The sequence below is a fragment of the Lygodium microphyllum genome, chromosome 12 (assembly GCF_053477565.2).
Source record: "Lygodium microphyllum isolate KBCC chromosome 12, Lygodium_microphyllum_v1.1.10, whole genome shotgun sequence".
In the NCBI taxonomy this organism is placed as follows: domain Eukaryota; kingdom Viridiplantae; phylum Streptophyta; class Polypodiopsida; order Schizaeales; family Lygodiaceae; genus Lygodium; species Lygodium microphyllum.
Window position 1 is genome coordinate 112,645,914 of NC_141146.1, and position 23,794 is coordinate 112,669,707.

At 42.1% G+C, this 23,794-nt stretch overlaps 1 protein-coding gene across 7 annotated transcripts in view; it reads left to right on the forward strand.

Moving 5' to 3' along the window:
• The window catches only part of PUB49 (plant U-box 49), a 93,908-nt gene extending 70,552 nt beyond the window's left edge, over positions 1-23,356 (forward strand). For 3 of the 7 annotated variants that reach the window (XM_087689838.1, XM_087689842.1, XM_087689841.1), the window contains 6 exons: positions 7,528-7,603; positions 7,750-8,117; positions 8,212-8,468; positions 20,777-21,065; positions 21,909-22,013; positions 22,153-23,354. In XM_087689838.1, coding sequence (XP_087545964.1) covers positions 7,528-7,603; positions 7,750-8,117; positions 8,212-8,468; positions 20,777-21,065; positions 21,909-22,013; positions 22,153-22,362 — 1,305 coding nt within the window. In that variant the 3' untranslated portion in view covers positions 22,363-23,354. Of the gene's footprint in view, positions 1-7,527; positions 7,604-7,749; positions 8,118-8,211; positions 8,469-20,776; positions 21,066-21,908; positions 22,014-22,152 lie in introns of all 7 variants that reach the window. The other 4 variants (XR_015692687.1, XR_015692686.1, XM_087689839.1 and 1 more) reach the window with 4 other exon arrangements.
• The last annotated feature ends 438 nt before the right edge of the window (positions 23,357-23,794 follow it).

A 23,794-nucleotide genomic window follows, 5' to 3' on the forward strand; every position in this document is an offset into this window, starting at 1 on the left:
TCGTACTTGGTCTCGGGAGTTGGCTCCATGCTGACCAAGGGACGAAGAAGATGCGCCGTGTAATCTGAGAAGACCACCTGAAAGGAGACCTTTGAAGATAGTCAGGAGATTGGATGAGTTGTAGAACTTGAAACTCAACCTCGGGAGAGAAGCCACTAGCTCCGTGACTCCATGCTAGATCTGAATCGGAAGTCGTAGAAGCTGGAGCTCTCTCTGAAGTTGAAGAAGAATTGGATGCCCCTTCTAAGGGCGAAGTAAGAAAATCCCCCTTTGAATCCCATTTTGAGAGAGAAAGGGAATCCAACCACTCATGGTTCACGGACTGCGAAGCATTAGATGACAAAGGAAGTGCCGTTGGTTGTGCTGAAGAAGGTATCTGGGGCTCAAAAGAAGCAGCCGGAAAGCACCCAGAAGTGGCCTCTCAAACTTGAGTCGAAGAGGGTGGAGGAGGAGGCTTAGGATGAGCCAAGGGTGGGGAACAGTCGCAGGCTCTCAAGAGAGTGGACTATGGAGGAGATGTGAGCTGTGGAAGTCACTATACCCAGAAGTAGGCGGGGGAAACCTTCGCGCAGTGGGATGGACTTCAAGAGGGCTTATTGCCTCGTAATGTCTTAGAGCCTCCGTGTGCACAAAAGGACTTAGTGTGTGTCGGTTGCGGCTTGTTGCCTTGAGCATAATACTCCGATAGTTGATGCAGAACGATCTTTGTGGCTGAGAAAGGAGAGGTGGCACAAGGAGTGTGTGGTGGAAGATGCATATACTTCGGAGGGGTGGGGAGCAAAGCTCGATATCGACAATCATCGGTGGAATGATTGTTGTGTTGCAGTAGTAGCACCTAGTAGAAGGACAATTTGTCGGTGGAGACACCATGGTATCAGTGTGGCAAATTGGAGAAGGGAGGGTGGGAGGGAGAAAAAGGATATCTCCCAATACGCAATAGAAATGATAGAGAAATCAAATGTTGATGTCGAACCCACCACCGGTCTTTGTATTCTCTGATGAGAAGGATCTTTGTGGGCAAATGCAGCCAAGGAAGGTTGGATCTGAAGTAGACGACATTGCAAGAGAGAGAAAGGGTAAAAACACAGGTGAGGAGAGAGAAAGACTAAAAACGCAGGCTGCAGGAGAGAGAAAACAGTGAATGCAGGCAGTGGAGAGAGAAAATCTGCTGCAGCCGGCTGAGGAGAGAAAAACAGCAGCCAGATTGCAGAGAACAGCTGCCAGCAGCAGGGAGGAGGTACCAGTAGTAAAGAACAGCCACCAGCAATCTGGCTGAGCTGCCAGCAGCAGGGAGGTTGAGGCGGCAGCGGCAGCCCTGAATGCAGGCTGGAAAACAACAAATGCTGGAGGGAGCAACCGCCAGTTAGGATGAAGAAGAAGAGAAGTGGATGCCGAACCCGTCACTGGTCTTTGCCTTCACTGGAGGGGATGATCTTTGCCGCTGTTTGAGCAGATCCAGCTCTGATACCATGTCAAAAGATGATGTACCAGCGAGATAGTAGAGTTTGTGGGGAGGAACAAGGAGTGAACTTGATAAACATTGAGAAGAGAGAAGAAACTATGATTAATGGAATGAATGTGATACAAGGGAACAACGGTGCCACAACTCAAGGAAGATGATGAAGATAGCCACGAACCATGAACCGCAATGTCCTCTTGAAGGGGTGTGAGGATAGTGGAGAGGTTGGAGAGAAGAGGTAACAGACTGAATGAATTAGCCGCAAGGAATGAATGAGAGAGTGGCCTATTTATAGGCACAGTTAGTCTAGGGTGGCACTCCATTTTGGGGCTGCAAACCCTAAATGTAAAATGCAAAAAACGCAAACTACCGGTGAAGGGTTTCTCAACAAGAGAGAGAGAGAGTTGATCATAAACGAGTGAGAGAGGCCTTTTTTTGAGAGAGAGAGAGAGAGAGAGAGAGAGAGAGAGAGAGAGAGAGAGGTTTTTTTCTGGGGGGACGGGAGAGAGAGAGAGGGGGAGGGGGGAAAGGTTAATGCTTGAAAAAAAGGAGGTTGGGGAGGAGTGTTGCCAAAGTACTCTATTTTTTCGTACGAAGTTGTACTAATACATACTGTATCGTACCATACTACGTATAGAGACAACTATGAGAATGGTTGCCACCACCCTCAGCCAGCCCCAATAGCCTTCTCTCAGCTTGCATGGACAAGTTTGCCACGTGGCAGCCTTTCAAAAGCATTTTCAAAAACTAATTAATGAATTTTTTGAAAATTAATGAATTATTGATCTATCCTTGCACAATAATTAGCTGGTGCCCATTCCCCTTTGGTATGAAAGAAAATTTAACATGATTTAAAAAAAAACCATAAATTGTAAATTCTAAAAAACATATTTAAAGTGAAAATAGCAATTTTATTATAAAATAAGATGAATACATGAGGGTGACCATCGTGGTCGTAGGGGCTGCACAAAACATGCGATATAACTACAGTCTAGGCTCTAGTGTATCATAGTGGCATCATGCATGTGGATACAATGATAGTAGATACAAAAAAGAGAGAGACCTATGAATCTATAATGAGGCATCACATTATCATCATCATCATCATTAGAACCATCTAAGTGCTCATCAAGAGAGATTGAACATGACTTCTAGGTATCGGATGATGAGACAAACTCATACTTATCCTCATTGATGAGGTTATCATCACCATCGTCAAATGATGGCTCCCTAGGTAGCAGGTGTATAGGCAAGGAGAGGGGAATCTCATCATGAGGCAGAGGATGTGAGCTACTAGAGCTTTGCCTTACATATGTCTATAAGCCACTCGAACCACCCCTCCTCGATGTTGGAGGGCATTGAATGACCATGCCCTTGCTATCATCTACTCGAACTCCTCGCCCACGAGCACGCTAATTGCGAGTGTCATGAGTATCTGCTGCTATAAGTTCTCTATAGAGCTTTGCAAAAATCATCTCCTCCTTATCCATCTTGTAATGTACACTCCGAAGAGTGTCATTTGTCAACTTGAATGTATCAACATTCACCTACACAATGCACGTAAGATTGTAAATGCTAAAGTCTAAATTGTAAAGTATAAACTTTAAAGTTCAAAGTTGAAAACAACAAATTTTAAATTTTATTGTTAAGTGTTTAAACTTGCTTCGGACTACCCATGCTCATCATAGCTCTCACCATGCGTAAGTGTGGCAATAGGCTAGCTATTGCAACTGTCGTGTGCTAAGCCAATTGCGAATCTTTGTGTGAATGAGAGAATAGGCACTCCAGTTTCTCTCACATGCACCCGAAGAGCAATCTTGGGCAAGGATCCTAATGGCTAAGGGCTGAAGGGTCTCCAATGCATATCCAAAGTTTTGCCGCTAAATTAAAGGCTTCAGAAGTGACTCTCTCCTCCAACAAGTGGGAGAAGCAAAAGCCACATGCCCTCTTTGATTTACATAGCATCCTAGCTCATCCAGCACTGCTTTGTTGTCCTCCACAAGGACCACACGAGTCAAATAAGCAAGCTCGTCCAAACGGCTCCCTCTATTATCCATGATCGTCGGCGACTTGTAGGATGGATGTACCAATGCAACAAAACCATGGATAGGCTTATGTGTTCGTATCCATCTCCTCTTTGTTATTTCTAAAACATGTGCACATTGTGTCTTTGTGATCATTGTACAAGCACGTATCTCTACCAATGTCGCTTTAAAAAAGTAAACAAGGTCCATGGTGGACCCCTCGCAATCACTCATATATAACACCCTATAAGAGGGAGTCACAACAATGACAATGGCACGGAGTTTTTGCCAAAACTGCTCATTAAGACACAAGCGCTGCATGGCTTTGGTTTCCTTTGTCTCATGCTCATCCCACTCATTCCATAGAGTAGATACCACTATCTAGTGCAAGGCGGACCACACCTAATAAAGGCGCTTCAGCAATAACCACATGTAAGGAAAGCAAGTTGAAGAAGGTTTCTTCAACTCTAGTGTACTATGCTCATGATACATTGCAAGCACCTTTACCTTTACTATGAAGAAGGTGACAAGTGATGCAGTTTTGTGGACCATCCTCTTCACCCACTTGAGCTTTCCAATGTCCTCCATTAGTAAGTCCAAACAATGACTTGCACATGGAGTCCACACAATCGTGGGAAACTCGGCCTCAAGCAAACGGCCTATGTGCGGACAATTCGATGCATTGTCGATGACAACTTGCATCACATTCAATGGGCCCACCTACAATCACAATTTAGAAATTACAAGTATACTAACAATACTTTGAGGTTAGAGAGAGAAAGAGAGACTCGAGAGTTGAGCCATTCAAGTTTCAACTTTCAAGATTCAAGATTCAAGAATAAAGAGAGATGGGGTTGGGGCCTGGGGAGAAAGAGAGAATCGAGATAGATATTAGAGAGAATTTAGAAATTAGAATAGGGAGATAGATAGTTATGCACAAACCAATTATAATAATGAAAGAAAGTGAAACAAATTTAAAAGGCAATGACAAATATATATCTCAATGATAGCTTGCCGAATGTGGTGGTAGATGAATGCGCTCGTCCTCCTCCCCCCCTTTGCTGGTATCTACAGCCCGCAAAAAGTAAGTGTCGAGTGGACATGAGACGAGTGTATTGATGATGCCCCGTTTCTTATGATTACTCCATCCGTCGGTGAGAATGGAGCAACCATATTTTATCCATGTGGCCCGAATAGGATCAAGGGCTCTATCAATCCTCTCCTTCTCTTCATCAATCTTTTTCGTCCTCATGTCGTCGTATGTGACACCAGTCCATCCTTTACATAGACCCACATTGACAATGGCTTTTACCATCTTCTTCCATTGCTCTTGCCTTATGACATTGAATGCGAGATTGCACTCAATCACTGTGCGTGCGATTTCAATGTCTGCAAGGTATTGCCTTTCTCTAAGAAAGGCAATCGATCCATGCACATGACCAGGAGCTTGAGAGAGAGAGGATTGTCTCTCCGGCATCGCATGAGCCTCCACTCTTTGTCTTTTACTGGAGCCGGATGCAGATGTGGAGCCCCTACCACCAATGGTAGAGGTATCTCCTGCATCGGCTGAAGATATGTCCACATTCGATGCTTTCTCGTTAGTAGACATAGGAGTTGGTGTTGATAAGCCACTTTCTCCTCCTCTTGTGGATCCCCCTCTCTTGGAGAGAATCTCCTTTGCGATGTTTTGAGGGATCTCCTTGCATGGAGCAACTTGCCCCCTGTCCAAGTGGTGGAATGAACATTTTCATTTTATGGATATGTTTTCTTTCTTTATTTATACTATATGTATGGATCCATTTTTCTTCCTCTTATATTAGTAATATGAAGCCGGTCTATGACTCACATAAAGTGGTAGTTCCTTCAATTAACACCTGTTCTTTACACATACATACATAAGTAGAGACCTCACTCCCTCGCTTAGCACCAGATTGACCCCGAAGACCGGCGCCTTGCCCTTCTCGATATTTCTTTATCAATTAAAAGATGGAAAATCACAAAAATGATAATGTTTCAAAATACATAACTTTTGAATAGTTAGTTTTCATCTCTTTTGAGTAAATCCCAGCTGCATAAGAACAGTACAACATGTCCAGATCAATATCCCTTTTAGGAAAGCATTTTCTGTGACCAAAACTCAATGATTCCTGTGCAAAATTGCAGTCTGCAAATCTCTGAATTCACTGTTCTTATTGTCCAGCACGTCTTGCATTTTCTGTGACCAATACTCAATGATTCATGTGCAGAATTTCCAAGAAAACACAGAATTGTACCTTTGATGGAATCAGCCCATCATGCGAAGCATTTCCTCTGAGAATAGAGAGAGAGTTGTTCAAAGGGAGCAAGCTCTACCTCTGTACTTGAGTCAGAGACGTAGAAGTACTCTCCATGGCTGATTTTCTTGCTGCAATTTGCCCTCAGCTCCTCAAAACTTCATTCTCCCATCTGCCCCTTATACTTGTTACTTTTTTTTTTAATGCTCTCTGTCTCTCTCTTTTGGAAATTTGTGCCACATGACATATACGTAACAATTTTTCCGTTTAAACCTTCTGGTCTAAAATTCTCCACGATTGATGCAAAATTTGACCTTGGCACAGACCAAAGAATTAATCCTCATGCAAAAAGGAAGATAATGACGCGAACAGATTTTGGGGTCCAAAAATAGTAACTCCCTAAGTTTTAGGGATGGTGACCCCTGCATTCCTCAAGTTGTTCTGAGCAACTTTTATCATTGTGGCCACATCAAAAAGTGTAATGTGGCTTAGTTACGGCGACTTTTATTCTGTGAGCATACTCACATGTTCATCTTCTGTCCTGGCCAGGCTCATTGTCCTACACCATCTCCAGTGGTTGAGCACACAGTCCCAAACCACTAGCATTCTATTCTTCAGTCCCCATTCAATATGGAACCGGTCCTAAGGATCAGACAAACCATTAGTCCAATTTGTCCCAATGGCTGCCTCTTCTGGCCATGCAAAGATTGTGGCTTATTCCAAGAGAACTCTGGGGGTAAAAAGCAACAGCAACAAAAGAAAAGAAAAATAAAATATTTATATAAGTAAATAAGAAAAGCAATTGTAAAAAGTATCACCACTTGGTGACAAATATATAATAATTTTGATTATTATAAATAATATATTTCCAAACCTTGAAACCTCAAGATAGCTAACGAAACAAAATGCGAAATGAAACCTTGAAACCTTGAAACATGAGACAGGATGAAATATTTTTGGTGACTATGTTGGGATTCTATTCTTAGGCCCATTGCATGTTGGGTGTAGTGCACGTTGGAATTTTTTCATTAGAGCCACTCCATCTAGTTCTATATCTAGAGATCCAAGTCAAGACATGAGTGTAGCATAATTTGATGGTCTATGTGCTTGGCTATAGGCTATAGGGCATTGGGATTCTGTAATTGGGTCTCGTCTAGAGAACTAAGCTGAGAATTGAGTGTAGATAGATTGGGGTCTATATCCTTTGCTAGATGTATTTGGATTCTATCATTGGGGCCACTGCATACCCATTTCATATGATGTCATGTGGGACTGAAAGACTTGCTTTTTTATCATTCTGCATAGCATTGTGACTTGGGGGCCTCTCAAATTGGTTTGTATTCTTGATCTATTACCCTCCCTGCTGCCCATAATTTGGTTTATTGATGTTAGTTTAGTGATGGAATAGAAATTTCTTTGTTCCAAGCTATGGGAATTGAGCACTATGTCTTGTATAAGCCAAGGGCCACACAATTTTTGGTTTGCTTTGTCTATGTGGCACGAGGCTTGTTGAAGTGTGGGTACTAGAAAACAGATGTCCAAGATCATAACTTAGTTATTAAGTTTCACCTTCCCTTTCCCTCCACTTTATGTTCATCTCTCTCTTCTCTTAGTTTTGTTTTTTGGAGAAGCTATCTTCTAGATTTTGAAATTTTGGAGATGTGTCAAAGCTACAGTACATATGCATTTTGTTTCTTGACTGCGAGGCTAATACTGGACAGAAGTGCACTATTTGATGAAAACAGCATCCAACCTTGTCCTATTTGTGCAGGATCCACACACACTCGATGCGAAGGTGCTTACAGAATTTGATCATGTCAAAGAGGAACTTAAGGTCGACGATGAAGGTTTGGTTTATTCATGTAGTGTGTAATGCCCATAAATGAATTGATGGAAAATATAGAGCTGGGCTTATACTGATTGAGATATAAATTAACTGCGGCTTGGCTAGTAAAATATTTGCTTCTTATTGTATGGAATATGCTATTGACAGAATTGAAGAAACTGAAAGAAGATCCAAGCTATAACATAAACCTTTCTGGAGATACAAAGGCCATTCTGCGAGAGCTTGGTACAGAAAAAGCAAAGGAGACTGCTAAACTTGGGGGTGGTGGTGGGAAAGCACGAAGTGAACAAGCAGCAGCTCTGGCTGTTCTTGATAAGGCAAGAGAAAAAATATCTGAAGATAAGGATGCTGAGAGCAAGGAAGTAAAGAATGTTGTACCAAGTATTGTTGATGCAGCCTCTGCGGCTGTTTATGGCCGAAGTGCTGCAGCTGCTAAGTCAGCTCCTCGTGAAAAGACCGTAGCTCGTGTTGCTGCCCATTTTGCAGGAGAACTTGCACCTGTGAATGCTAAACTGGTCTGTTGTAACTAGCTTGTGAACCATTTTATTGACTTGATTGTAATACTCATCTGAGAATGCTGATAGGCTGCTTGTGGCTGAATGCTGACAGGTGAAAAGCCAGTATACCTCTGGAAAGGCATCAAGATCTTTCACATCGACAATGTTTGATCCTGTAACTACAAATGACTTTGAATATGTGAAGGTTGAGAAAAATCCCAAAAAGAAGGGCTATGTGCGGCTCCATTGTACTCATGGTGACTTGAACCTTGAATTGCACTGCGACATAACACCGCGAACATGTGAGAACTTCTTGACATTGTGTGAGCAAGGGTACTATGATGGAGTAGCCTTTCATCGAAACATCAGGTATGTATTATTGGTTAAATCAAAATTTTTTTGCTACTTAATTTTACTCTCTCCTTGGACTCTACATTAGCATTATTCTAACTGGTAGGAGAATCATAGCAGAGTATGATGTTGACAAGGAATTCTAGTAGGAATGGTATGCATGAGGATTTGTAGTTATTTAGTGATTACTAATTATCTAAAGGGCTAGAATTGGTATGCATGTGAGTGCAGTCTCTGAAGTTGGAGTCCTTGAGCTGGCACTGCTACTGCTATGATTCCACATTCCTAGTTTATTCTTGCTCTGATATTGCTTGTGCTTCGTCAAAGGAAGGTTTGCACTGGAGTGCCTGGTTCATTTGTCTGGTTGGTTATAAGTCTGGGCTTTGTGGGTCCTTTTGGCTTCTTGTTACTCCCCTGGCTAGAAGAGCATTGAGTCTTACTTGCCAGCCTGTTTTAGGGAGAGGAAGTGAACGAATTGCCCTTACTGCAAAAGTGATGCTGTCGGTGAGCATTGGACTGATACATACTTATATCTCTCTTTCTAAATTAGTGCCTGTTCCAGCCAAATATTAGTCTCTTCTACTCTCAAAGGCAAGGCTGTGAGGCATAGGTAAGAGAGAAGCTTTTGCAAGAGAGAAATGGCTTTGGTGAAGCTGGCTGTTGTACCTCTGTTAGCCTGGGTGTGGAATAGTTGCGCGCGCGAGAGAGAGAGAGAGAGAGAGAGAGAGAGAGAGAGAGAGAGAGAGAGAGAGAGAGAGAGAACACAAGAACACTCAATCATAGTGATGATTATTGAATGCACTCAACATATTGAATCAAAGTAGAATGAATGATAATTATCATAATGATCCGAATCAAAGTAGAATGAACGATAAATCGATCCCAAAGATGTGCTTAAATGACAAAATGTCTTTAGATAGAAAATCCTAGGATTGACTGTACCAAGTGTCCTAAGAAACCGGGCCCTAACTGTGCTAAGCGTACAAACTGTCTTAACTATCCTAAATGACAGTCAGTGTACCTAGGAAGCCTGTACCAAGGGCATCAATAGGCAGCTTAGATGACCAACATTGAAAACTCTATAGTCCAGCACTAGGGGCATCCCATTGTGTGATGCCAAACCTAGGATAATTAGTGGCCTGATGATTGAAGTCATGACATTTAAGGCACTAGTTCCACTAACATGTGACTATGATGAATTGAACAATAGTTGTGCCCTTGCTACAATCTCCATAGCCATTGGTATCATGTTGGTGGTTTTGACAACTACCCTAATCGTCAACACCCTTCCACCAGACATGTCATATGCAAAGGATGCAGGAGGATGGTGCCAAAAATGTGGTGCAAAGGATGATGCTGGTGTGGGAAACCAACATTATGATGCCATTGGATATCCATTATGTAGGTAGGCCGTTGCTTGGAGAACAACCCAAAGTGATCCTTACCCAATCATTGAGACACATATGCTCTTCCATTTGGCTTCCAATGGTTTCATTTACCAACTTTTGAGAGCATGCACAAGAGTTCTTGGTGTGCATGAAGAAGGGATAGTGAGGACCATCATGGTGAGGTAGGAGATGAACCTTGTCATCCTTGCCTTTGTGGGTTGCAAAGATTCCCACTGCCAAGGGAAGAGGGAACTTGGCATTGTTTGCAACTTTAGATATGTGGAGGTTTTGCAGTGGAAGAGCTCTCATGGCAAGAGTTGGTTGTGATGGGAAGTTCCTTGATGGTTGATGAAGAGAAAGAATTGCTAGTTGGGCAGCCTGGGTTGTGAGGGCATTGATGTGGTCTAAGTGAAACGAGTGGCATTGCTTGCAAATTGTTAGAGGGTCTATAGTGGAAAAGCTCTTGTGGGAGGAGTTGGTTGTGATGGGAAGTTCCTTGGTGGTTGATGAGGGTCTACAGTGGAAGAGCGCCTGTGGCAAGAGTTGGTTGTGATGGGAACTTTAGATATGTGGAGGATGTGCAGTGGAAGAGTTCTTGTGGCAAGAGTCGGTTGTGATGGTAATTTCCTTGGTGGTTGACAGAGAGAAAGTACTGCTAGTTGGGCAGCTTGGGTTGTGAGGGCATTGATGTGGTCTAGGTGAGGCAAGTAGATTTTTGTAGGAGTCTCCCATGGGGGGGTGGGGGTTGGGTGACCTACTGGTTGAGGGGGAGGGGAGATGGTTGACCTACTGGTTGAGGGGGAGGGGAGATGGTTGGGCCTTTGGGGGAGGGATGTGGAGGAGGATTATAGTGTAGGATGGGGGTTGGGTGACCTACTGGTTGAGGGGGAGGGGAGATGGTTGGGCCTTTGGGGGAGGGATGTGGAGGAGGATTATAGTGTAGGACATAGTCACAAGTAATGGCCATTTTTGGACTTGGGGATTGCGGGGACAGAAGCTTCTTTCTGTCCCACGTGCCATTCCATGTCACCACATAGTCAGAAGTGTCGGCAATTCTTGCCCGTTCCCGTTTCCTGTCCCCGTCTGGTTCTGCATCAGTTGACTATGGTGTAGGTGGAAGGTTGAGCCATGAGGGGTCTAAAGTGGGAAGCTAGATTTGAGAGGGAAATGGTGTTCTATGGTTAGGGATATGCTTAAAGAGGGGTTCATTGAGGTCTAATGTGGGTTCCATTTGTGGGACAATGATTCCATTGAGCTACCTTCCCTTTGCCTTTCCCCTTGCCCTGACTACATTGGCCAGCATGTGGAGCCTCACGTTGTGTGATCTTGTCACCAAACCTAGGGTAATCTGTGGCTTGATGATTGAAGTCAAGTCATTTGAGATATTTGTTCCACTAACCAATGACAATGACCAGCTGAATGATAACAGTGTCCTTGCTATAATCTTCAAAGTCAGTAGTATTCAGGAAGAGGTGGTTTTGACTGCCCACCTAACCTAACCTTTGGCACCCGTCAATGGTGATGCCATTTTCAAAGGTAGGTGGGAGGGCGGTGCCAATGGCTGAAATCCTGGACTTGGTGGTGAACTCTACCACCAGTCACCAGTCTTGGAAAAAGAAGGGCCATTGAGTATATTGGAAACTTGTGGCTTCGGTGAAAGCATGATATAGTGTGGCTGTATAAGGGTACCATGTAGATGACCTTGGTCTTGGAAACAATTGGGAGCTATCCATCAACTCCCTATCCGCTTTTGGTGTTGAAAGCTGAACTGTGAAGATGCCTTGCTCCATAAGAACAGCCTCCACCTATTTGCAAGGTGCCTATGAGAGTGGGTGAAGTGAGTCACAGAATTGTCTGCGTGAAATGTTTTTCTTTGGTGAGGAGTATGCCACAAGCTATCCAAAGATGATTGTTTTAGACTATTCTAATACTTGCATGTACTTGAGTTGCTTGAATGAAAGAATGACATGCAAGGTAGAAGGCTAGTTACAACAATAGGCTGCTCCAATGCTAGACCAATATTTTCCATTGCATGAAGCAACCGCTATATTCCCCCCAAATTTGGTGCTAAGAAGTGTTAGATGTTATCATTTACATGCTCACTATGAAAAATCATCCTAGCAAAAGGAACATCAAATCTGTCCCATGGTGAAGCTTTCGCCCTTGGCTTGAAACAGCTAGATGTATCATGTCCACAAAAAGAATTTTGAATAAAAAATCAAGGGCTGAAACATACTCACTCTGAAAAATCATCCTAGCAAAAGGAACATCAAATCTGTCCCATGGTTGAAGCTTCCACCCTTCGCTTGAAATAACTAGATGTATCATGTCCACAAAAAGAATTTTGAACAAAAAGTTGAGGGCTGAAACATTAGGTGGCGATCTTGGCTTGGCTGTAACTTGTTCTTATCACCTATCACACTCCCTTCTACAAAATTTCCTTCGTCTGCCCAGCTTGAGCATCGGCATGTAGGCAACACCACTCTTTAGTAGCACACATCATGTATATAATATATGGTCCATCACAATTTCCATCTTGGTGATGTATTTGGACTATTTTTGGAAAGGGGGAAAATAGGGGAAGAGAAGGCAATAAGCTGTTAGAGGTGATCTCTCACTTGATTCTTGGTCCCGAAAAATAGGGAAGCTTTCCTTGATCATCAAAGAAGAGTTTTGATGAGTTTATGCTCTTTGTGTGGATTGTTTTGGGTTATGAATAACAATCAAGAACAGGCTAGCAAGCTGGAAATGGAGATTTGATACTCAAACAAGGCTTCTATTGAGTTTTGCCGCTTGATTTTTAATCTCTACCTTTGATAGACATAGTATAGACAACAAAGATAGAGTTTCTCTTGGATTTGGGGCAGCATCTATATCATGTTTTCCTGTTGTAATAAAACTGTAATTACAAGGCTGAAGTCCTTTTGAAGGGCCGTATAGGGTGTCGGCAAGGAGTAATGCATTAGTGGTTATATGTCTTGCCTATGGTAGATGCCATCTACCATCTACCACTAGAAGATTGATAAACATGTATGAGATTATGAGGTGATTCCTATAAGTTATGGATAATGTTCAACAGAGATTTGTCATATGTCAGTGTGTGTTTTGAGCCATAGTCTCAGTTGTATTAGGCTATTATCCCAAGTGTATGTTTCTACCTATGTCTTGGTAGTTCTATGAGATGTATTACAGGATGATTGCTTTGTTGAGCTTAACAAATGAAATCACTAGGATTCTCCTCTCTTTGCCTCACTTGACTCTACCTATATTCTAAAATCTTTCTATTTCTTTTTGTTGTTTGTCTTTGAATCTTGCCACACCCTTCTGTCTCTTACCTGTGCGGTAGACCTTCAACCTTACACGCTCTGACATTGGTGAATTCAATGTGAATGTCGGCGGAAGTAGTGTTATCATGGGGGATTCATTAGGTGTTGGTTTAGGAGATATTATGCAACAAGTGGTCTTGCTATTGTAGTTGTAGCAGCAGCAAACCCAACAATAAAGAAGGCAGGAATATGAAAAAGTTGATATTGCAGTTGTGCATGCTTTGCAGGATGTGGGACATGAGATGAAACAATATAATGGGCAGGAAGTATCAATCTATCTATGGGTATATGCAAACAAGATGATTTTTCATGGGGTTCCTCAGTATGCATGGAGCCGGTATTTTTCCGTTTCAGTGTGCATGCATTGCAAGAATGATTGGTTGAATTGTATCGAAGAGATTCTGATTGGGTTGCCTTAAGAAGGCTCTTAGAGGTGTTTTTTCTTGAAGATACAAGATTAGTTACACTGAAGACGTCTATAGATTGGGTGGAAAAACCTAACAAGGGTCTTGTTGCTACAACCTTGTTGCGTGAATTTGAAAGTTGCTATGCTCAATTGGATGTGGATGACCAACAATTGTTGGAAACTAAAAAAGTTGAGTTATTGTTGAAAGTTATTGACCCTGTGTTGTAAGAGAGATTGATTGATTGGATAGAAGATGAAACCTCAGAAATTGAGCTGAAATCTGAGTGGGCTCATGTCATCGATGCTATAAATATGATTGTGAAGTGAGAAAGGATGAGATTGAGGTTGGGAATTGAGTCTACGCTTATAGTCTCTATGAAAAGTCTTGAAATTGCAGCAAAGCCTTTTGTATCTATGGTTGAACAATCTGTTATGCTTGCTGGTCTGACCCAAAAAGGAGATGTTATGGATGAATTGGTGAAAAGCTTGTGTGATATGCACTTGAATATGACAGGCCTTTACTCAAAGGCTATAAAATTGGACGAGAAAGTGGAAGAGAAGAGGCGGGCAGTAGCCCAAAGGCTTGTTAAAGAAGGGTTCGAGAGACGATGTATATAGTGTGATAGCTTGCAATATGAAAAGCGGGAGTATATGGCTTATCATGATGCAGAAGCAAAGAACTTCGTGTTTTGGAAATATAGAATAATTCCTGCAATTGAAACGTGGTTGTCTCTTGAGCCAAGGTATGTAGAAGGGTTTGCAAGAACTCGTAGCAAGAAATGTGTTTGCAGCCGTATATGGTGCCACATATGGATTGTAACTTGAGGAATCATATGGTTCTTTGCATGTATGCAAAGCTGATGCAAAATCTGTTGTATGGTCATGTACTTTGGCTTGTGTAGAGAAGGCGAAGACAATTAGGGCTGAATTGACAGGCGCTAGTTTGAGCATATGGAATAAAACTAGATGGGATGCTCTCGTTGATTCATTTATTGCCTATGCATATTTGGCTAAGGTGCATAATATGGATGCCATTGTTGAAGAAAAGAGAAGAAGAGATAAGGATGCAGGTTCTTCCATTGCAGGTCTTTCAAAGCGTATGTCACAAAGCAAGATGGAGCAACAAAAAGTTGCTGAAAAAGCTAGTCCAGAACATATAATGGAAGATGTCTCACATGAAAAGAAGCAAGAGGAAAAAAAGAGAGGTAAGTAGCTTGGTTACAAGTTGCAGTTAGACATAGAGACAACAACTAACATAAAGAAAGTGCTTGAGGAACACATTCTTGGAAGAAAGGTTGAATTTATGTTTGGTGAGGTTCTTGGCATCACTAAGCGTGTGGTCCATGATGAGATAATAGATATCATTAAGCGGAAAAGGTAATTTGTAGGAGAACCTACTCAAGCATTGTTGCAAGTTGAATAAGACATGAATTCATAGGTTATTCAGTTGGAATCTATTGATGATTTCATTGCTGTCATAAAACAGGCTGATGCTGAAAATGGGCTGTATCAGGGTGGAACAAATGAAGTTATGGCTGAAAATGTTATGGTGGGTAGTACTACACATAAGGGAGTTGTGCAGTAGCAGGTTTGTGAGGAAGAGAATACTCACTTTATTTGTAACAACCACTACTCTCGTACACACTGGGCAAGAGGTACAACTAAAACTGTCGTGAAGGTATGTGAGTGGGAGATGCCATGCATTGCTCTCTTGGGACCATGGGTCCAAAATTAATGTAATGGCACGTAGTCTCTATGAGAATGGTGGATGGCTTGTGGATATGGTCTATTGACCTCTATTAAAGGATACCATGGCCGTTGTGGGCACTGTTTTGGTTTCTCCGAGCTGAAGGGCCACGAATCATAACCGTTTGTGTATGTTATGGGACATTGCTCGGAAAAGGCCTGCTTGGTTATATCTTAATTGCTCTGGCATGCATACTTTGTACTTTCGTTTGAAATGGGGTAACTTTGCAGGGCATTGTTTTTCGTGTGGAAAATTGGGGCATTTTATGGCCGAATGTCCAGCGAAGCAACCGACTTCAGATGCTGAACATGTTTTGCCTCCCATGGAAGATGTGGTACTTGATGCTCCGTCGCAGGATGCGACCCAGCCACCTAAAGTTTTGGATAAAGGCAAACAAATGTTTCGGGTTTGGATTCCCGTGACAATGATTGGGTAGATGTACGTGCCAAAAAAGGTAAAAGGTTTGATGCTGGCATGGCGGATACTGTGCCTAATGTTTCACAAGATTCCTTGCGTACTTATATGCGCAGGAAAGACATGTTGTCTTCAGAGCACACTACTCATTCTATGGTTTCTTCTGCTCCTCGCAATCAGCCCACTAGGAAAGTATATATGGATGGTCCGAAGGGCCCACCTGCTAAGTTGGCTTTTGATGCTAGAGGTAAGGTGATTACCCCATGGGATCGTCGTTATCCCTATTCCATCCCCAAGACAGTGGATACACCGTCTACCTCTAAATATGGCCGTCATAACTCTTTTGCCGTGCTAGCTAGTTTTTTGGATGAGGGAGTCCTTGACATTCTAGCAGAAAAGGTTAAATCGAGGCAAGCTTTGTCTCGTTCTTGATTTTATTTTTTGAATACACATGAAGATAGCCACGTGGAATGTGTGAGGCATTTGTTGCAATAAGCAACATGCCATGTGGAGTTTATTGCATGAGAATCAGTGGGATGTCTTGTGTACTATTGAGCACAAGAGTCACGGTGAAGCAGGAAAAGTTGTGGATTGCCATGGATTTCGCTTGTTTTATGCAGGGACACATGCCATGTATTATTCTGGTGTGCTTATGATTGTACATAAGAAATATCAGCCTGTACATGGTTGTTTTGTGGTGATTGAAGTTTTATTTGAAGGAGAGATCTTATGGTTACTTGGGCTCTATGCTCCAAATGATCCTTTATCCTGTCGGGATCTTTGGAATACTTTGCAAACTTCCTTGTCACTTGGCAAACGGGGTTTTTTGATGGGGGATTTTAATGTGTGTGTTGATCCTTCATAGTCCACATGAAAGCATTCGGTGATGGACGCTCCGGAAAGTCGTGCGTGGAATGCGTTTGCTCTTGTCGTACTTAAGCAAGATCTTTGGTCATGGCTACACCCTTCTTCTACCTGGTTTACTTTTCATTTTGCGCAGTATACAACTACGTGGTTGCGGTTGGACCGCATGTACATCATGCAGGATGATGCTTTTTTTCCTGAGATGTTGGAAATGAAAGTGTTGTAGCAATATGCCTTGTCGGACCATTTTCCTCAACAGCTTGAGATGCTTGTACAACCCATTGCACCTTTTAAGCAATTTTTGGATAGACTCCCTTTGCGTTTCAACTCGTCTTATTTGAAGCATTCTATCTTTCAGGGTTATATGCAGCAATTGATTCATAGATTTTTATTGGACTTCTCCTCTGAGGGCAATACTTCTTTTGAACGATTGCTCTCTAATGTGCAGCGGGTTGTCGGCAGTTTTTTATCAGCAGGCCAAATTGCAAAATTTGATTGAGAATTTGCAAGATAGTGCTTGTCAGACTCATAAGTTCTTTCGAGCTCTCCATGCATCTCCTGCTCGAGAGAATATGACTAGACTCCAGGATGCAGAAGGTCAAATGGTCATTGATTCTCAGAGTATTGTGAATATGTGTAGGAATTATTTTCTAGACCTTCTTGGTTCTACTCCTTCACCTTCTGACCAAATTACTCATGCTCGCTCAGTTTTCTATGATTTGGTCCACAATCAGGTTCCACATGATATGTAAACTACTTTGGAGATAGATATTCGTGAGGCGGAGGTTATGGATGTTTTGTTACACTTGCCCAAGGATAAAAGTCCCGGTTGGGATGGTCTCACCAATGAATTCTTTGAGGTTTTTGCTACCCGACTGGTGAAATCATTGACGGCTATGTTTCAGCAGGTTTGGGAAACGGGGTTCATACCTTCCTCATGGAAAGGACTTATCAAACTGCTTCCAAAAGTTCCTTCGCCGTCTATGTTGAAATATTGGCGACCAATTTCTTTGATGGGTTCTATGTATAAAATCTTTTCCAAAGTGATGGCGAATCGGCTCCATAAGCATCTTCCTGCCATTGTGCATCCTCTTCAATATGGTTTCATTAAGGGCCGAAACATTCTGCATAATGTCTTAAATGTGCAAATGGCTATTGACTATGCAAGGTACTCTAATCAGGAGGTGGTATTGATTCAATTGGACCTGGAAAAGGCTTTTGATTATTGAGACTGGTCTTTCATTGTAGAACTTATGTCTACTATGGGCTTTGGTACTCGGATGTCTTGTTTGATCTACACCATTAGTGCTGCGGCTTCTTCGCGAGTTATACTGAATGGTGGTGTTACCGAGCCATTTGTCCTTGCACTCTCTGTGAGACAGGGTTTCCCTTTGAGTCCTTTATTTTTTGCCCTTGTGACTCATCCGGTTCTTTCAATGTTATCTCACATGGCAGTTTCTACTCAGTTGGCTGGATTGTCTCTTCCTTTTGGACAGCACTTCATTAGTCAATCCTTGGCTGATGATAGCTTTATGATTTTGCGTGCGGACTAGGATAATCTTCGCAAAGCATTAGATGTTTGGGCTCTCTTTGGTCATGCTTCTGGTCTTCATATCAATGCTTTGAAATCAGCCATTCTCAGTAACACGGAGTCAGATTTGCAGTCATTGGACTGGCAGGGAATGGTTGTTCCCCGTGGTTCCATTGTGAGGCATCTTAGATACCCTTTGGGTGTTGATGTTCGGCCAAAGCAACTACTAGAGTAGATTTTACAGAAATTGGTAGCTAAGTTTCTGTATTGGAAGTCACAGGCTTGACCCTTCCATGTTTGCCTCAAAGTGGCTCAGACAATTATGTTGCCAATGCTCACATATGTCTTGCCATTGCTGCCTTGGACTACTACTACATTGAATGCTCTTATTCAGTACATTCGTTTCATGTTATGGAAAGACTCCTTGCATGTAGGCGTTTCATCGATTTTTTGGTCGCATGCATGTACCCCCAAACGCATGGGTGGTGGGGCTATTTTGGATGTCGAAACTCATATGCTGGCACTCCGTTGGTCTCTTTTTCGTGCCATGTGCTTGGATCATCACCCGTGGGTCTTGAGGATCACGGGCTTGTGCATGGTAATACCCAAATTCGGAGCTCTTGGTGGCATGTTCTTAATGCAGACTCTCGGTTTTCTAGTCCTTCATCATCCCTGCTCGCTCATTTGGTATGTTTCTGGAAATTGGTTCTCCAGAAGGCTCAGTGGCATTCAGCGGAGGACCGCTTAGCTACTAACTCTTTTCAATTGGAATTGTTGGCAGCCTCACGATTACTTTCTTGGGAAGGCAAACATGAGCTCAGACCAAAATTTAACCGCATGGCACGTTTGGGCTTGACTTCAGTTGCAGATGCCACCCTTGCCAATCGCAATGTGTTGATATCGTTTCGTACAGCCAGGAGGCTTTTCAGGATCTCTTGTGGATACTGTGATTTATGGGGACAGCTTTTGATGGTGCTCCAGAGCAGACAACCCTTTCCTGCCCTTGCTTCGGATCGTCCCTAGCAAGATTGGACCTTGCAGGCGGGCTGAATTTGGAAAAGGCCTCAGCTAACCAGGTGTATCATCTTCTGATTAAAGATCATCAATGGCTGGTTACTAAAGCTAATACTGTATGGGAATTGCATAAATCTCAATCATGGTGGAAGGTAACTGTGATGGAGGGCTGGTTGAACAAGACACCTTTCAAATGCAAGGTCTTTCTTTGGAGGGTGATGATTGGTGGTCTTCCTCTTGCTTCAGCACTTTCCAAGCGTTGAATCTCCAACGGCAATTGTTTCTTTTGCACCACCAGTGTGGAATCGGCTCGTCATCGATTTATTTCTTGCCCTCTCGCTAAGAAAATCTGGTCACTCTTGTTAGCGGTTTGGCGAGCTGTGGTTGGTTTCTTGCTAAGCCCTTTTGATTGGGTTTTTGTGCGGCCTAAATACCCCACACCGGCACAGTCGCATATGAAGATCTTGTTTCACTTTCTCAGATACTGGGGCTGTTGGCACAATTGGACCATTCGGAATGCTTTTCTTTTTGATTCAGCCTCTAATGTTTAGGGACATATTGCTAGGCTTAAAGGTCTCTTGCATTGGCAGATAGATCTCATTCGGCACTCTGACTTACTCCCTCGGGAGGACTTACTTCCCTGGCATATGGCAATTTCCTCTGCGTCTTTGCCATGACTTTTGTAACTTTTTTGTCATTTAGTACTTTATAAATATAACATCCATTACGAAAAAAAAAGAGTACACACGTGCGTGTAGATGTGTGTATGTATGTGTGTGCACGTGCACACATGCATTTTTTTTTTTGGGGGGGGGGTGTGAAGATGGATTTTGCATGCTGGCCAGATTGCCTCTTGTATGTTTGATTGTTCTTAAAATTGGCAAACTTTAGGAAAAGAGAGGTGTAGAAGAAAGGGTCTGGTGGGCAGCAGCTTGATGGCAGGCAGTTTTGACAGTCATCTGGAGTTGGGAAGGTCAACTGAAGCAGGAAGCAGGTTATTGTGAAGTTTTTAACTATTTTTCCCCAAAACAGGAGTTGGTGGATTGGTAGGGAGCAGCCTGAAACTTTCTTACCCATTACTTGGCCTGTGTCTGTACACAAGTTGTTGCATGCAAGTGTCAGATCGGTGGCATGCAAATTACAATTTACACATCGCTTAAAGATACTCTCAATTGATGCTACAAGTTCATGCCGACTATACATAACTCACCAACCTTGGGCCAGGTTTCATACCATGCTATAAGACAAAATGTCCTTATCTGCACTGTCAAGCGTGCAGTTTTCACCATGGCATCATGGAGGTACAAATTGACAGACAACTATCCATAAAAGCTGCTCTTAACAAATCTTAAAATTTAAATAGCAAGAAGTGTCCAAACAAAAGAAAGGAGAAATTCTATTAATAAACACCTCATTCAAAAGAGACAAAGACAAATACAAGATTATAAGGCCTGTAGAGGATAACAATGATCCAACACAATTTAACAAGAAATAGTCTAACACAAGGGATGTGTGAAAAGGAAATCAGATGGTCTGTACAGGAAAAATGTTTTTTCCATTTTAGAATGGAATTGCCAGATTGCCAAATGGTTGTGCAGTGATTCTTTTACCAACGTTTGTTCCTTTTTTCTTGCAGAAATTTTATGATTCAAGGTGGTGATCCCACAGGTACGGGAAGAGGGGGAGAGTCAATATGGGGGAAGCCTTTCAAGGATGAGTTCAATTCGAAGGTTTTGCACACAGGAAGAGGTGTGGTGAGCATGGCCAATAGTGGACCACATTCAAATGGGTCTCAATTTTTCATACTTTACAAGTCTGCACCACATCTCAATTACAAACATACAGTATTTGGCCGAGTTGTTGGTGGCATGGATGTTCTTTCAGTTATGGACAAAGTCCCCGTGGACGATGATGATCGACCTTTGGTATGCCATTTGATATATCCATGTATTTCAGTCTGTGTTGTGCTGATTTTGCTAATTTTTTAAGTGACTGCATGGTCTACAATTGCATGCTTATGCACTTAAGCTATCATTATTTCTTTGCATTCCAATAGTGCCATTTCTTTAAGTTTGTATTGGGGAGAATTTGAAATCTGGAGGGTATGAAGTCATGGTAAAAGCACTTTTAGCCAGAATTGTTAATTACTATTATTTGTGTGAAAAGGATTTGTCTTGATTGCTAGAATTACAGATTCATACTTTTCTCTGAAGCTTGTTCCTAAACATTTCAATTACAAGGTTTATCCAGTTATTTGATTAAAGTAAACGGAATGACAAACTTTTCTGCATGGCATTCCTCCTTGTCTAGAACTTTTGTGAACTTGATCTCACCGCTGTCCTGCGCTGATGATGTTGCCCCCGTCTATGCCAATAGTAGGTTTTCACCACTCAGCTTTTGCCACCATACTAGTTGCTAAGTGCTCAAAATATTGTTGGTTTAACCTTCAGTGCTTGAATGCGAGGGCTTGGTTGGTATTAGTGAAGTTTGTTGTAGCTATAAACTTCTGAGGTTCTAGGCGTTTGATTGTATGTTCTAGCAGTAGAATAAATTTCCTGCTGGTTTGGTCTAGACACAATTGTTCAAGCTCTCTATTGATGCATGTACCATGTTCTGGAATAAAAGGAGGCTGTTGATTAATATGCAGACTGTAATTTGAAATATATCAGAATTATATCTTATAACTACTTTTGGTTGATCAAAATGAACAAGCATTGATTTACCAGTCTTTCTAGTCAATGTCTAAACCTGGATCTCAATTCTTACAGGAGGAAATCAAAATCTTGCGAGTCTCGGTTTTTGTAAACCCTTACACAGAACCTGATGAAGAAGAAGAAAAAACTGCACCAGCAGAGGAGCATGATGAGGATAGTGTAAGTTGCTTCCTTGGATTTGCACAGGCTAATTGTGCAACCAATTTGACTGGTTACTCTTCATTAGTGCTCTCCATGTCTTTTAACATCAACTGTCCCAAGTTTGAAATGGTTTCTGTGGGGCTCTATGGTATGTCAGGAGAAAATTGGTACATGGTACAGCAATCCTGTTTCAGATGTGACTTTAACAGCAACTGGCAATGGTGTGGGCAAATATCTTCCAACTTCAAAAGTGCAAGTATCCACAAAAGAAAGATTGATAGAGCCGGAAAGTCTAGAAGCAAGTGACAGAAAGAAAAGGAAAGTGGCTGCATCTGGGGTCCAGTTCAAGGACTTTTCTGGATGGTGATCATTGTGAAACATATCATTGCAACATTTAGCATTCTATGTCTGTATGTACATGGCAGAGTTCTTGTATTGATCATTCCTAAGCTTTGAGTAGTGCTTCTGTTATCTCACTAGTCATTGTATGGCAAATGGCTTTAACCATAGGAATGCTTGAGGCCTGGCATGAATTTGTCAACTCTCATTACTTCCAACAGTCTTCAGATGCATCACACAAAACTTGGGATACATCACAAGAGAAGTCTAGGTAATGTTGCCATATGCTTTTGCAGTGGTGCTCTTTTCACAGCACTGGAAATTCGAGAATGACTGGTAGGATGATATGCAGCCTGCATATCAGGTGTTGGCATGCGTGATGTTTAGTTAAAATAAATGTTCTTGGTTTTGCAAACATCTGAAAAGAAACACATGGAACCAATGTATATGTAATATGGCATGTGACACATTACAGAACATGGTGCATAAGAGTGAAATTGAGTTGATTAAACATCTGCAGGTATCAGAAAAGAGAAACTGTGCTGGATTAAGTCTCTGCTGTTACCAAAAGAAGAGGAGGAAACAAGGGATGGAACACAATTTAGCTCTAGGTACATGCAAGTTTTTCTTCCCATCAGCAATGGAGGACCATTACCTTGATGTGGCTATGCATGATGTTGTAACTTGCAATGTATGCCTTTTTGAGGGTTCCTGTCCTAATGTTCAAGTTGAAATAGCTCAATTGCCATCACAATGTTTTTTCATGTCATGTAAGAGATGTGTAATGAAAATTATCAGGGACACTGGGCCATCTGTAATACTTTTAGTACCCTCTCGCAGTGTTATGACCCCACATCTTTACTCTAATTTCTGTGATGATGACCATATGATCAAGTATGAAACAGTCATCGTAGTTGATTGGGTCCATAAATTTCAAGTCGATCCCAAAAACTTGGTTGATGTGACCCTATTTCAATTATGGCAGGACCTTTAATTTAAAATTCACAGGCTTATGTTAGGCTTCTAAGAAGAATCCAAGACACACCTATGATACTTTCTAATCGAGTCAAATTGTTAATGGTGTAGATTTAATTCTATGCTCATGTGTGCATTGCATAAATATATGAGAGAGAGAGAGAGAGAGAGAGAGAGAGCTATTCAACCAAGTTGCAGTCTTATCAGCCTTGCCTCTCACCTAATGTGATGGACTGGTCTTTGGCATATTTGGCGGGCTTGCAATACTCTTATCTCTGATTCGGCCTTCCACAGCCATGTGGGACGAGTGCAAGGCTTGCTTGTGGCAGATTCTTCTATGATCTGGCCTCATAATCAGAGAGGTGGCTGCTTCATGCATGGATACCGTTTGCTCCACTCTTGGTGTGCCTTCTTCATGATCCCTTTCTTTTGTTCTTTGGAATGGTGCTTGATAGCCTTTTAGGGAGTTTTGGTTTCTGTAGAAT